Below are 14,615 nucleotides of genomic sequence, written 5' to 3' on the forward strand. Positions count from 1 at the left end.
AGCGCGGACTTGGCAACACTATTCAGCGCCCCCTAATGGAAGCCAAGCGAGTATTATTTCCCGCTAAATGCTAACGTTACACCAACAGGATGTTTACAACAGCCAGAGCGCGTTTCCGGCGGCATGGAGAAAGGTGTGGGTTTTATTTCTTCATTCAAGATTCAAGTCGATTTATTGAGGTAGGTAAAAGGCTTTACCTTTCCAAAGTATTGGTAACATTAAATTATAGACATACACATTTACACACAATTAAAAACAAACTGTGTTTGTACCTATAGTGTGCAGAACAATTGTAAAGCTGGTAGGACGTCTCTTTTTTAAAAAAACACAAAATATGCGATTTCTAGATGGTTATTTGTAAGTTCAATTCAAAAAACAACATTTATTTAATTAATTTATACAATTTATATGTACATTTAATGCATTATATAATGAAAAATCACTGACGTTGTTTAAATTTAGACAAACGAGTAATTTGTCGTTTTAATTCATTTGTATATGCATTACCAGTCAAACGTTTTTGAACGGTAAGATTTTTAGACTCTTTTGCTCAGCAAGTCTGCATTTATTTGAGTTAAAAGACAGCAAAAATGGTACAATTTTGAAATATTTTTACTATTTTAAATAACTGTTTTCTATTTGAATATATTTTAAAATAAGATTTATTCCAATTTATTCCTGTGATTTCAAAGCTGAATTTTTAGCATCATTACTCCAGTCACATGATCGTTTTGAAATCATAATATTCTGATTTGCTGCTCAAAAAAACTATTATTATTATTATGTTGAAAACGGCTGAGTAGAATTTTTCCATGTTTCTTTTAGAAACAGAAAGTTTAGAAGAACAGCATTTATCTGAAATAGAAATCTTTTGTAACATTATTCATGTCTTGATCAATTTAAAGCATCCTTGCTAAATAAAAGTATTCATTTCTACTATTACAAAAGCTTTTAATTTCAGGTAAATGCTGATACTTGGATCTTTCTATTCAGCAAATAATCCTGAAAAATGTACTAATCTGTTTCTTTTTTTTTTTTTTTTTTTTTTTTGATAATAATAATAATAATAATAATAATAAATAAATGTTTCTTGAACAGCAAATCAGCATATTGGAATGATTTCTGAAGGATCATGTGATGCTGAAGACTGGAGTAATGATGCTGAAAATTCAGCTTTGATCACAGAAATAAATTACATTTTAAAATATATTCAAATAGAAAGCAGTTATTTTAAATAGTAAAAATATTTCTCAATATTATTGATTTTGTTGTATTTTGGATCAAATAAATGCAGGCTTGTGAGCAGAAGAGACTTCTTTTAAAAAAAAACATTAAAAATCTTACTGTTCAAAAACTTTTGACTGGAAGTGTATACTATATTTTATTATAATTATATTATATAGATTTCCAGTTTCTTCTTGTTTTGGTGCATCTTCATGTGAGAGAGTTTTAAACAACAAGTATTTTAAAATGTAGAGTAAAATAATATTCAGTAAAAGTTTAATCTAATTAATAATTTTTAGGAATACAAAATTAATACAATCAGAAACTAATACAAGAATAAATAAAACAGGTAATATTATTATAGTTATACAAAAATAAACTCAGAGACTTATTTTGTATTTTCGCAGATTAATTTTTTTTTTATCACATAAAAATCATAATTCACACAGTTATCCAGAATATTGACATAAAGATACCAATGTTTGTTTCCAGTTTTCATTCTGAGTATTCTGACCATCCAAAGTGTCCTTGATTGATTTTATGCTGTTCAGTTTTTATTAAATGTAACATTTCTCTCTCTTAATTTGATTTTTAATAAATGTTATTTATTATAGATCTGATGGAGGTGAAAGAGGAAGTTCAAGAACTGAACGCAGTGGAGGAGGGTCTCTTAACTGGAGAAGAAACCGTTAATCGCTCACGGACTGAAAAGAACGTCTCACGGAAAACAACTCAAAGAAAAGCCAAAAAGTCTTTCACGTGTCAACACTGCGACAAGAGTTTCAAAGCTAAGAAAGACCTTAGTAGTCATAGAAAAATTCACACTGTGGAAACACTTTTCAATTGCCCGCAGTGTGAAAAGAGTTTCAGAGGTAGATCCAGACTTAAGACACACTTAAGAATTCACACTGGAGAGAAACCATACACCTGTCCTCAATGTGGAAAGAGTTTCATAGGTAGATCCAGACTTAAGACGCATTTAAGAATTCACACTGGAGAGAAACCATACACCTGTCCTCAATGCGGAAAGAGTTTCACGCAAGCGGGAACTCTTAGAAAACACATAAGAATCCACACAGGAGAGAAACCATACACATGCCCTCAGTGTGGAAAGAGTTTTACTGGCTCAACAGCTCTGAGTTATCATCTGCACATTCACTCTGGAGAACGACCGTTTAACTGCGATCAGTGTGGTAAAGATTTTATTTCATCAACACATCTAAAAACCCACCTGAAAGTTCACTCGGATGAAAAGCCTCATGTGTGTTCTTTCTGTGGAAAGAGGTTTTCACGACTGGATGCTTTAAAATTGCACCAAAAAATACATACGGGTGAGAGAGACCATGTGTGTTTGCAGTGTGGGAAGTGCTTCATTTCGTCTTTCCAGCTGAAAATGCACCAAAGAAATCACACTGGAGAAAGACCTTTCAAGTGCTCACATTGTGACAAGAGTTTCACTCAGGCAAGAAACCTGAAATCACATCAGCAGGTTCATAGTGGAGAAAAGCCCTACAGCTGTACTCAATGCGGAAGGAGATTCACACAACCAAACAGTCTAGTGGCTCATGTTAAAAGGCACTGTCCAAAGTTGAACAATAAAATGTAATTAAAATACAATTTTCAATACAGCAGGTTGGATTGTCAGCTTCTTGTTTAAGATACTGTAAAGTCATCTGCTTATGACTAATTAGTCCATAATGTGTACTATATAGTAATCTGATTGTACATGAAACAATGAGAAATAAATACACAACATCTTGACTGATGTATTATTGACTGTGGACTAAGTTATTTTAAATCATATCAAATTTTGAACAACTGTTTTTGAACAGTAAGATTTTTAATGTTTTTTAAAGAAGTTAAAGTCTGCATTTATTTGATCCAAAGTACAGCAAAAACAGTAAAATTGTGAAATATTTTTACTATTTAAAATAACTGCTTTCTATTTGAATATATTTTAAAATGTAATTTATTTCTGTGATCAAAGCTGAATTTTCAGCATCATTACTTCAGTCTTCAGTGTCACATGATCCTTCAGAAATGATTCTAATATGCAGATTTTCTATTCAATATTTATTATTATTATTAATATCAATATTTAAAAGAGCTGAGAGCATTTTTTCAGGATTCTTTGATAAATAGAAAGATCCAAAGATCAGCATTTATATGCGATAAAGAGCTTTTGTAACATTGTACACTATACCATTCAAAATCGTAGAGTCAATATAATTTATTTTTATTTTTTGGGCAAAGAAATTAGAGAAGTTAATACTTTTATTTAGAAAAGATGCCTTAAATTGATCAAAAGTGATAATAAAACGTTACAAAAGATTTCTATTTCAGACAAATGCTGTTCTTCTGAACTTTCCATTCATCAAAGAAACCTGGAAAAATTCTACTTGGCTGTTTTCAACATAATGTTTTTGAGCAGCAAATCAGAATATTACAATTATTTCTGAAGGATCATGTGACTGGAGTAATAATGCTAAAATTTCAGCTTTGAAATCATAGGAATAAATTACATTTTAAAATATATTCAAATAGAAAGCACTTGTTTTAAACAGTAAAAATATTTTTCATTTTTTCTGTTTTTGCTGTACTTTGGATCACCTGGTAAGCAGAAGAGACTTCTTAAAAAAATGTTTAAACACTTTTGACTGGTAGTGTCAAAAAAGATCACCTGAAAGATATGTACTCTTGAGTGTTGTGTTCCCATTTTCAATGCTAAGAGATTTAAAAATATACTTTTAATTTTAATTAAAACAGGAAAAGCTAAGACATAAAATAACGTGTTAAAACAAGATAAAAAGGCTTACATTAATACTGTTGCAAATGTTTGGGAAGTACAGCCATTATCATAAACATTTCATAAATGATTTCTAGTAATGCGTCTATTTATAGTTTTTTACTCAGATATTGTATTTTGTTCAGGCGCAAGTATAGATTTAGTTGTGTTGGTCCTTTAGTTTTCCAAGTTATTTTTCCTATTTAAAACTTGACTCTTCTGTAGTTACATCGTGTACAAAGACGGACGAAAAATGAAAAGTTGCAATTTTATAGGTCAATATGGCTAGGAACTATATTCTCATATCGGCGTAATAATCAAGGAACTTTGCTGCGGTTCCATGGGTACAGCAGGGATGAGAGTATAATGAGAGTATAGTTCCTAGCCATATTGACCTATAAAATTGCAACTTTTCATTTTTCGTCCGTCTTTGTACACGATGTAACTACAGAAGAGTCAAGTTTCAAATAGAAAAAATATCGAAACATTTACTACGAAACATGATACTTGAAATGATTCTAACTTATTATTATGTTTATTTTAGACCAGAAGTAAAAGAGCAAAGATAAGAACTGAATAGAAATTACAATGATCCTTTGGCTTGTCTAGCCTATTCACACAAGTAAAATGTGCTTAATGTGCCAATTTACAGAAGATCTCAAACATCATCATAATGAATGAGGTGAAAATAGGGAACTATTTGAATGAGATAGCAGCTCAGTTAGTTCTGTTATTTTGATCTTTTGTAGTTTCTATAGAAACAGACATTGTAATTTGCTGTTTAAAGCCTGTGTTTGATTAAAATGAGTTTGCTATTTTATTTGCTAACAAAACACAGTCTTACGTTAGTAAGTTTAGTATAAATTGTCTTGTATTTTTATTTCTCCAGATCTGGTCCTGTGGGTTTTGGTATCAGCCAATGATCACAGTTCACACCTACAGTGAAGCCCCTCCCACAACTATTCACCTATAAATACTGGTGAATATTCACATCATCCTACAAGAAAAGAACAAACTCCAGGTGCAGCAGCTGAAATCTGTGTGACTGTTAAAGATGGAGTTTGTTAAAGAGGAGATTGAAGACATGAGTGATCCAGAACCATCCAGAATAAAACATGAAGATACTGAGGAACAAACAGGTTGGTATCCATTCTTGATTCTTCATTCTTGAGTGTTTTTGTGAAATTATGATAAATGATTCACAAATGCATTTAAATGATCATAACACTGTAGTCATCCACATTTAATTGAATTAACATGATAATTAACTAATCTTTGGCACATCGTAATTCTATTACTTTTTACAAACATCTGATCTCTGTTGTTTAAATCAGGGTTCACTGATTCTAACTTGTTTATTTTAGACCAAATGGAGGTGAAAGAGCAGAGAGAGGAGAAGCATGACTTCAAAACTCAAAGAACAAAAGCCAAAAAGTTGCACACCTGCACACAGTGTGGAAAGAGTTTCTCACAGAAAGGTAACCTTACTGTGCACATGAGAATCCACACTGGAGAGAAACCGTACACATGCCCTCAGTGTGGAAAGAGATTTTCACAGCTGAACTCTTATAAACGGCATCGGGAAATTCATAATGAAGCGAAAAATCATATGTGTTGTGAGTGTGGGAAGAGCTTTACTAGAGCAGACCATCTGAAAACGCACCAAATAATTCATACTGGAGAAAAACCTTACAAGTGCTCATATTGTAACAAGAGTTTCATTCAGTGTGTAAACATGAAATCACATGAGCAAGTTCATACTGGAGAGAAGCTTTACTACTGCCATCCATGTGAGAAGATTTTTAGACATGTAAAAAGCCTTAAAACGCACATGGGAAAATGCAAGTCGTCACTCTGAAAACAGTCGAGTAAATTGTGTAAGACGAACAAAATATGAAGCACAGCAGCATCTAGTTTCAATTTGTGAATTTTAACTGATTAAGCAATTATAGAGTGATGTTTAAAGCTTCACCAAGATAAGAATTCTTACAGTGAAAAATAATAATTTGTCTTTCCTCCTGGGTTATTTGTTTGAAACATTAGGCTGGACTGTGTGTTAATCATGTCTTGCTTGAATGAGACCCATTCATGTCATTCACTTGCTTGCTATATTGTGTTCTGGTTGTACATGAGTTGATGAGAAAATATTAAACAATAAACCAACTGAAAAAATGTTTGAATGAAAAAAGTTTTCATTATTTACAGATGTATAAAAATTCCATTAAAACGGCTCCATTATGTTATGTTACAAGACAATCATTAGTGTATAATTTGATTTGAATGATGTAAGTTCAATGGCAAAACATGCATCATCTAAATCACAAGATTCTTTTGTAAATTATATTTAACTTCTATACACAAATTTTTCATTTCAGTATAATAACAGAAAAATCACAATTGATAATCTTGTAGTTTGTCTCAATCTGTTGACACAATGAAATGTTCTTAACGTGCCAATTTACAGAAGATCTCAGACATCATCATAATGAATGAGGTGAAAACAGGAACTATTGGCTTTTCGGCAGCTCATTTAAATGTTACGGCTCTGTTGTTTTGATGTTTTGTTGTTCATATTACAAACAGACATTATTTCAGGGTGATTGGTACCCTTACGAAAAAGAAGTTTCAAGTATGCTATTAGTATACTACTTTTAAACTAAAAATAGGTATATTTACAGTATACTTTTTATGTACTTATCAGAAATATGCTTAAAATTACATTTAAGTATACGTAATTTATACTGAGAAAAAGTCTAAGTATATTTGAGGTGTACTTGTGCTCTGAGAATCCGTGTTTTCATTGTTATACGCTATGCACATCTTCTGTACAGAATTTCCAAAACACAAGTGAAGAAGAAAACAAAACGCATCCACACAATCGTCAGACATAAAACAGCATCAAAAGGTAATAATGATGAGGTAATAATGATTGTCAAGCTTTTGTTTGTTGATAAACTCCATCTACGTTTTGATTATCAAGAATAGTCTTTTTTTTGCTTTTTAGCTTTTTGTTCAAAATGTTTTTTATTTATTTTATTCATGCAACTTACCCACATTCAAGTGTTTTTAAGAAAAATGCACGAACCTAGAATAAAATGTTTTTGTTTACAAGCAGATACCCTGTTCTTTCTTTTAATGTTTTGTATGTCCAGACATTCATATAACAAAATATATACAAATTAATACCTTATTAGGGACATAATAGTATACTTAAAGTATGATGTAAAGTTCAAAACCATAGCCCTCAGTGCTGAAAAAATTTTGCTGATGGGTCAGATTTCAGTTATCATCTGCACATTCATTCTGGAGAAAAGCCATTTAGCTGTGATCAGTGTGGTAAAAAGTTATTTTATCATCACATCTAACAAAAAAACAACAACTAAAAATTCAGGCAAAACACCTCATGTGCAATCTTTTTGTGGAGTTTTTCGGGACTGGGCACTTATAAACAGCATCAGAAAATACATACTGATGTTTGTCAAATATATACATAAATTAAAATATAAAATGGTGCCACTCCCACAACAGTTCACCTAACAGCTGGAAATATGAGCACCAGTGCATAGATAGTATACAGAAGATTCATACGTAACCCCACCCACTAATTTGAAGGTATCCGCCCACATGTGATGCAAGCCCCTCCCACACAGAAGTGAGGCCCACCCACTTTGACGTCTCTGGGCTGATAAAGCTTGGGAAATATTCACATCATCCTACAAAAGAAGGACAAACTCAAGCGTAGCAGCTGAAATCTGTGATTGTTAAGAATGGAGTTTATTAAAGAGGAGATTGAAGACATGAGTGATCCAGAACCATCCAGAATAAAACATGAAGATACTGAGGAACAAACAGGTTGGTGTTCATTTTTGAGTCTTCATTATTGACTGCTGAGATTTTCACATTTCTCATTTTTGCACTATCTCTGACTATTTTTCAATTAGACCAAATGAAAGTGAAAGAGCAAAGACAGGAACTGAGTGAGGTGGAGGAGAAACATGGTGACTTCATAACTCAAATAAGAAAAGACAAAAATCTGCTGATCTGTGATCAGCCTGGCAAAGATTCATCAAAACTAAAAACACACCTGAAGGAAAATTGTAAACAGCGCCAGAGAACCCATAATGAAGTGAAAGATCATGTGTGTTTGGACTGTGGGAAGAGCTACACTAAAATTACCAGTTTGAAGCGGCACAAAATGATCCATACTGGAGAAAGACCTCACAAGTGCTCATATTGTGACAAGACTTTCACTCAAACAGGAACCATGAGAATACACGAACGAGTTCATACTGGAGAGAAGCCGTACCACTGTACTCAGTGTGGAGAGAGTTTCAGATATAGAATTGATCTCAATTTTCATCTGCGCATTCACACTGGAGAAAAGCCATTTACCTGTAATCAGTGTGGTAAAGATTTTAAATCACCAGTAGTTCTAAAACAGCACATGAAAATGCATACAAATGCAAGACCCTATCCATGTTCATTTTGTGGAGAGAGTTTCACTCGACCAGATCATTGTAAACGGCACGAGAAAAAACACACCGGTGAGAAAGATCATGTATGTTTTGAATGTGGGAAGAGCTTTACTAGAGCAGACCATCTGAAAACGCACCAAATAATTCATACTGGAGAAAAACCTTACAAGTGCTCACATTGTGACAAGAGTTTCATTCAGTGTGTAAACATGAAATCACATGAGCAAGTTCATACTGGAGAGAAGCTGTACTACTGCCCTCCATGTGAGAAGAGTTTTAGATATTTAAAAAGCCTTAAAATGCACATGGAAAAATGCAAGTCGTCACTCTGAAAACAGTCGAGTAAATTGTATAAGACAAACAAAATATGAAGCACAGCAGCATCTAGTTTCAATTTGTGAATTTTAACTGATTAAGCAATTACAGAGTGATGTTTAAAGCTTCACCAAGATAATAATTCTTACAGTGAAAAATAATAATTTGTCTTTCCTCCTGGGTTATTTGTTTGAAACATTAGGCTGGACTGTGTGTTAATCATGTCTTGCTTGAATGAGACCCATTCATGTCATTCACTTGCTTGCTACATTGTGTTCTGGTTGTACATGAGTTGATGAGAAAATATTAAACAATAAACCAACTGAAAAAAATAAGTTTTCATTATTTACAGATGTACAAAAATTTCTTTAAAACGGCTCCATCATGTTGCAAGACAATCATTAGTGTATAATTTGATTTGAATGATGTAAGTTCAATGGCAAAACATGCATCATCTACATCACAAGATTCTTTTGTAAATTATATTTAACTTCTATACACAAATTTTTCATTTCAGTATAATAACAGAAAAATCACAACTGATAATCTTGTAGTTTGTCTCAGTCTGTTGACACACAATGAAATGTGCTTAATGTGCCAATTTACAGAAGATCTCAGACATCATCATAATGAATGAGGAGAAAACAGGAACTATTGGCTTTTCAGCAGCTCATTTCAACATTATGGCTCTTTTGTTTAGATCTTTTGTTGTTCATGCAAACAGACATTCTACATTATTTTAGGGTAGTTGGTACTCTTACAAAAAAGAAGTTTATTCAAGTATGCTACTTTAAACTAAAAATGGGTATACTTTTTATGTACCTCTCAGAAATGTGCTTAAAATGACATTTAAGTATACTTAATTTATACTTAGAAAAAGAAAGTATATTTGAGCTATACGTGTGCTTTGTATACTTTTCAGAAATATGCTTAAAATGACATTTAAGTATACTTAATTAGAAAAAGAAAGTATATTTGAGCTATACGTGTGCTTTGTATACTTTTCAGAAATATGCTTAAAATGACATTTAAGTATACTTAATTAGAAAAAGAAAGTATATTTGAGCTATACGTGTGCTTTGTATACTTTTCAGAAATATGCTTAAAATGACATTTAAGTATACTTAATTAGAAAAAGAAAGTATATTTGAGCTATACGTGTGCTTTGTATACTTTTCAGAAATATGCTTAAAATGACATTTAAGTATACTTAATTAGAAAAAGAAAGTATATTTGAGCTATACGTGTGCTTTGTATACTTTTCAGAAATATGCTTAAAATGACATTTAAGTATACTTAATTAGAAAAAGAAAGTATATTTGAGCTATACGTGTGCTTTGTATACTTTTCAGAAATATGCTTAAAATGACATTTAAGTATACTTAATTAGAAAAAGAAAGTATATTTGAGCTATACGTGTGCTTTGTATACTTTTCAGAAATATGCTTAAAATGACATTTAAGTATACTTAATTTATTCTTAGAAAAAGAAAGTATATTTGAGCTGTACGTGTGCTTTGAATACTTCTCAGAAATGTGCTTAAATGACATTTAAGTATACTTAATTAGAAAAAGAAAGTATATTTGAGATATACTTGTGCTTTATATACGTTTCAGAAATATGCTTAAAATGACATTTAAGTATATTTAATTAGAAAAAGAAAGTATATTTGAGATATACTTGTGCTTTATATACTTCTCAGAAATATCCCTAAATGACATTTAAGTATACTTAATTTATACTTAGAAAAAGTCTATATAAGTATATTTGAGCTATACTTGTGCTTTGTATACTTTTCAGAAATATGCTTAAAATGACATTTAAGTATGCTTAATTTATTCTTAGAAAAAGAAAGTATATTTGAGCTGTACGTGTGCTTTGAATACTTCTCAGAAATGTGCTTAAATGACATTTAAGTATACTTAATTAGAAAAAGAAAATATATTTGAGCTATACTTGTGCTTTATATACGTTTCAGAAATATGCTTAAAATGACATTTAAGTATACTTAATTTATACTCTAAAAAGTCTCAGTATATTTGGGCCATACTTGTGCTCTGAGAATCTGTGTTGTCATTGTTATACACTAGGGGCGCCATTGCACATCTTCTGTACAGAATTTCCAAAACACAAGTGAAGAAGAAAACAAAACACTTCCACAGAATCGTCAGACATAAAACAGCATCAAAATAATAGATTTATGTGAAACCGTGTGACGTTATGGAATAAAATATCGAGCCATGAAGAGGTAATAATGACTGTCAAGATTTTGGGTGTTGATCAGCTCCATCTACGTTTTGATTATCATGAATAGTCTTTTTTGTTTTAGGTTTTTGTTCAAAATGTTCTTTATTTTTTTATTTTGTATTCATGCAACTTACCCACATTCAAGTGTTTATAAGAAAAATGCACGAACCTAAAATGTTTTTGTTTACAAGCAGATACCCAGTTCTTTCTTTTGATGTTTTGTATGTTCAGATATTCATGTAACAAAATATATACAAATTAATACCTTACTAGGGACATAGTAGCATACTTAAAGTATGATGTAAAGTTCACTTAAAGAAAACGTATGAATATATTTGCAGTATAAAACTAGACTATACTTTAAAGTGTACTTGAAATGCATATAAAAAGTATTTAATTAGTAAACTATCAGTATACCTATAAGTTCACTTTTAGTATACTTGCAGTGCAAACTGAAAACATAGATGTAGACTAGTTGTGCACTCAACGCTTACTTCTGTTATACTTAAAGTATACTTTCATATACTAGAAAGTGGGCCAATTTAGTCTCAATGAGTATTGAAATAGTACACTTAAAAGTTTTCTACTAGTACACTAATATTTGTATACTTACTAAATAAAGTATACTTAAAAATGTACTTGAACTTCACTTAAGTATACTTAATAAAATAAACTTGAAGTATACTTGTTTTTGGTAAGGGATGGTGCCAATGAGATACTTTCTCATTTTCTTATGTGCTTAAATAAGGATTATTTTATATTTAAATCTGTTGTTAAAGTAAAACTGCCCTGAGGTTTCCATACAACAGTGTAAGGCGCTTCTTAAAATCCTTATAGGTATAGCTACTTAAATTCTTATAGATTTATGTGCTAAAAATATACAGCCTTACCAAAATAAGTCCTCTGTTTTTATTTTTCCAGATCTGGTCCTGTGGGTCTCAGTATCAGCCAGTGATCACAGTTCACACCTACAGTGAAGCCCCTCCCACAACAATTCACCTACAAATACTGGTGAATATTCACATCATCCTACAAGAAAAGAACAAACTCCAGGTGCAGCAGCTGAAATCTGTGTGACTGTTAAAGATGGAGTTTGTTAAAGAGGAGATTGAAGACATGAGTGATCCAGAACCATCCAGAATAAAACATGAAGATACTGAGGAACAAACAGGTCAGTTCTTGTTTCATCATTGTTGAGTGTTTTTGTTATTTCTAAAATTTTAAACAGTATACACATTTAATGAACTAACCTTTGTCACATCAAATATCTGACACACAAATTGTTTTCTGCTGTTAAATTAGCTGGAATTAACTGATTGTAACTTGTTTATTTTAGACTGGGTGGAGATGAAAGAGCAAAGACAAGAACTGAATGAAGAGGAGGAGAAACGTGACTTCAAAACGCAAAGAACAAAAGCCAAAAAGCTGCACACGTGCTCACAGTGTGGAAAGAATTTCTCACATAAAGGACACCTTAATGTGCACATGAGAATCCACACTGGAGAGAAACCGTACACATGCCCTCATTGTGGAAAGAGTTTTTCACAACTGAACTCTTGTAAACAGCATCAGGAAATTCACAATGAAGTAAAAGAACATGTGTGTTGTGAGTGTGGGAAGAGCTTTACTTCAGCTGACCATCTTAAACAGCACCTGCGAATTCATACTGGAGAAAAACCTTACAAGTGCTCATACTGTGACAAGAGTTTCAATCAGTCAGGAACCCTGAAAGTACACAAGCGAGTTCATACTGGAGAGAAGCCGTACCACTGTACTCAGTGTGGAGAGAGTTTCAGATATAAAAATGATCTCAATTATCATCTGCTCATTCACTCTGGGGAAAAGCCATTTACCTGTGATCAGTGTGGTAAAGATTTAAAATCATCAGCGTATCTGAAAGAACACATGAAAATTCATACAAATGAGAGACCTTATGCATGTTCATTTTGTGGAGAGGGTTTTGCTCGACAGGACCATTGCAAACGGCACGAGAAGAAACACACCGCTGAGAAAGATCATGTGTGTCGTGAATGTGGGAAGAGCTTTACTAGAGCTGATAATCTGAAACAGCACCAAAGAGTTCATACTGCAGAAAAACCTTACAAGTGCTCACATTGTGACAAGAGTTTTACTTGGTCTGGAAACCTGAAATCACATGAGCAAGCTCATACTGGAGAGAAGCCGTACTACTGCCCTACATGTAATAAGTGTTTTAGACATTTACAAAGCCTTAAAAATCATATGAAAAATCACAGTGAGCAGCATTTTCATGATCATGATGAAACACTCAGTTCTTAGAGTGTAAAATAATTTGTATCTTTCCTCCTGGGTAATTAGTTTTCTAAATGTGTCATGATGGCCTAAGCAGGTCTCTCTTTTTCTCCACTTCCAAAACAAAGATTCACATATAATGTACTCACCCCCTTGTCATCCAAGATGTTCATGTCTTTCTTTCTTCAGTCGTACAGAAATTATGTTTTTTTGAGGAAAACATTTCAGGATTTTTTTCCATATAATGGACTGATATGGTGCCCAGAGTTTGAACTTCCAAAATGTAGTTTAAATGTGGCTTCAAACGATCCCAAATGTGGTTGTAAACGATCCCAGCTGAGAAAGAAGGGTCTTATCTATCAAAAACAATCAGTTATTTTCATAAAAACAATTTATATACTTTTTAATGTCAAATGCTCATCCTGTCTTACTCTGCCTAGACTGTTTTGTTCCGGTTCATGACAGTTAGGGTATGTCGAAAAACTCCCATCTCATGTTCTCCCTCAACTTCAAAATCATCCTATATCGCTGTTTTACCTTTTTTGTTAAGGGTGTTTGATCTTTGCATGTTTACTTTGCAAAGACTGGGTCGGTACTTCTGCAGCGATGTAGGATGATTTTGAAATTATTTTTGTTTTTGTTATGAGTTGAGGGAGAAAATATGATTGGAGTTTTTCGACATATCCTAACTGTCTTGAGTCAGAATACACGGAGTTCAGGGAGAGAAAGGCAAGATGAGCATTTGAGAATAAAAAGTATTTAGATTGTATTTTTTTAATGAAAATAACCGATCATTTCACTAGATAAGACCCTTCTTCCTCAGCTGGGATCATTTACAACCGCATTTGGGATCGTTTGAAGCTGTTTGAATCGTTTGAAACGTTTTCTTCAAAAAAACATAATTTCTTTACGACTGAAGAAAGAAAGACATGAACATCTTGGATGACAAGGGGGTGAGTACATTATATGTGAATCTTTGTTTTGCAAGTGGAATTTTCCTTTAATAAGACACATTCCTGTCATTCCCATGTTTTCTATATTGTGCTCTGACTGTACAGCTGAAAAATAATAAACAATAAATTGTTGTAGAATCTATTTTATTTAAAAAATGCTTTTATAGTATTGGAGGTTTTAAAGCCAGAAGATTTCGAAGAAGATAATTTAACAAAATATTAATATTAAAAAAACTGAGTTGTTTGCAAAGACAAATCTACAACCAAGTTTTGCATTCGCATACACTTTGAAGATATTCAGTACATCATTACTCTGTAATTTTAGGCACGGGGTCTCTACCATAG

At 32.3% G+C, this 14,615-nt stretch overlaps 2 protein-coding genes and 1 pseudogene across 7 annotated transcripts in view; all 3 read left to right on the forward strand.

Annotated features, from left to right (window-relative positions):
* LOC127177748 (gastrula zinc finger protein XlCGF8.2DB-like) overlaps window positions 1-14,223 on the forward strand; it is a 36,310-nt gene extending 22,087 nt beyond the window's left edge. For 3 of the 6 annotated variants that reach the window (XM_051130246.1, XM_051130251.1, XM_051130249.1), the window contains exons 2-3: window positions 11,968-12,217; window positions 12,383-14,223. In XM_051130246.1, the coding sequence (XP_050986203.1) occupies window positions 12,133-12,217; window positions 12,383-13,344 (1,047 nt within the window). In that variant the 5' untranslated portion in view covers window positions 11,968-12,132 and the 3' untranslated portion in view covers window positions 13,345-14,223. Of the gene's footprint in view, window positions 1-4,929; window positions 5,149-10,931; window positions 11,048-11,967; window positions 12,218-12,382 lie in introns of those variants that run through there. The other 3 variants (XM_051130250.1, XM_051130248.1, XM_051130247.1) reach the window with 3 other exon arrangements.
* On the forward strand, window positions 92-2,958 carry LOC127177751 (gastrula zinc finger protein XlCGF7.1-like). Its single transcript, XM_051130255.1, has 2 exons — window positions 92-179; window positions 1,839-2,958. The coding sequence occupies exon 2, from the start codon at window positions 1,844-1,846 to the stop codon at window positions 2,828-2,830; it is 987 nt and encodes a 328-aa protein (XP_050986212.1). The 5' UTR covers window positions 92-179; window positions 1,839-1,843; the 3' UTR covers window positions 2,831-2,958.
* LOC127177436 (zinc finger protein 239-like) lies at window positions 5,379-8,816 on the forward strand (annotated as a pseudogene).
* Window positions 14,224-14,615: the final 392 nt, after the last annotated feature.

Source organism: Labeo rohita, chromosome 15, assembly GCF_022985175.1.
Source record: "Labeo rohita strain BAU-BD-2019 chromosome 15, IGBB_LRoh.1.0, whole genome shotgun sequence".
Taxonomy (NCBI): Eukaryota; Metazoa; Chordata; class Actinopteri; order Cypriniformes; family Cyprinidae; genus Labeo; species Labeo rohita.

What these genes read in the sequence shown, in the direction of transcription:
- LOC127177751 (XM_051130255.1), top strand. Translation starts at nt 1,844, where the DNA reads ATGGAGGTGAAAGAGGAAGTTCAAGAACTGAACGCAGTGGAGGAGGGT.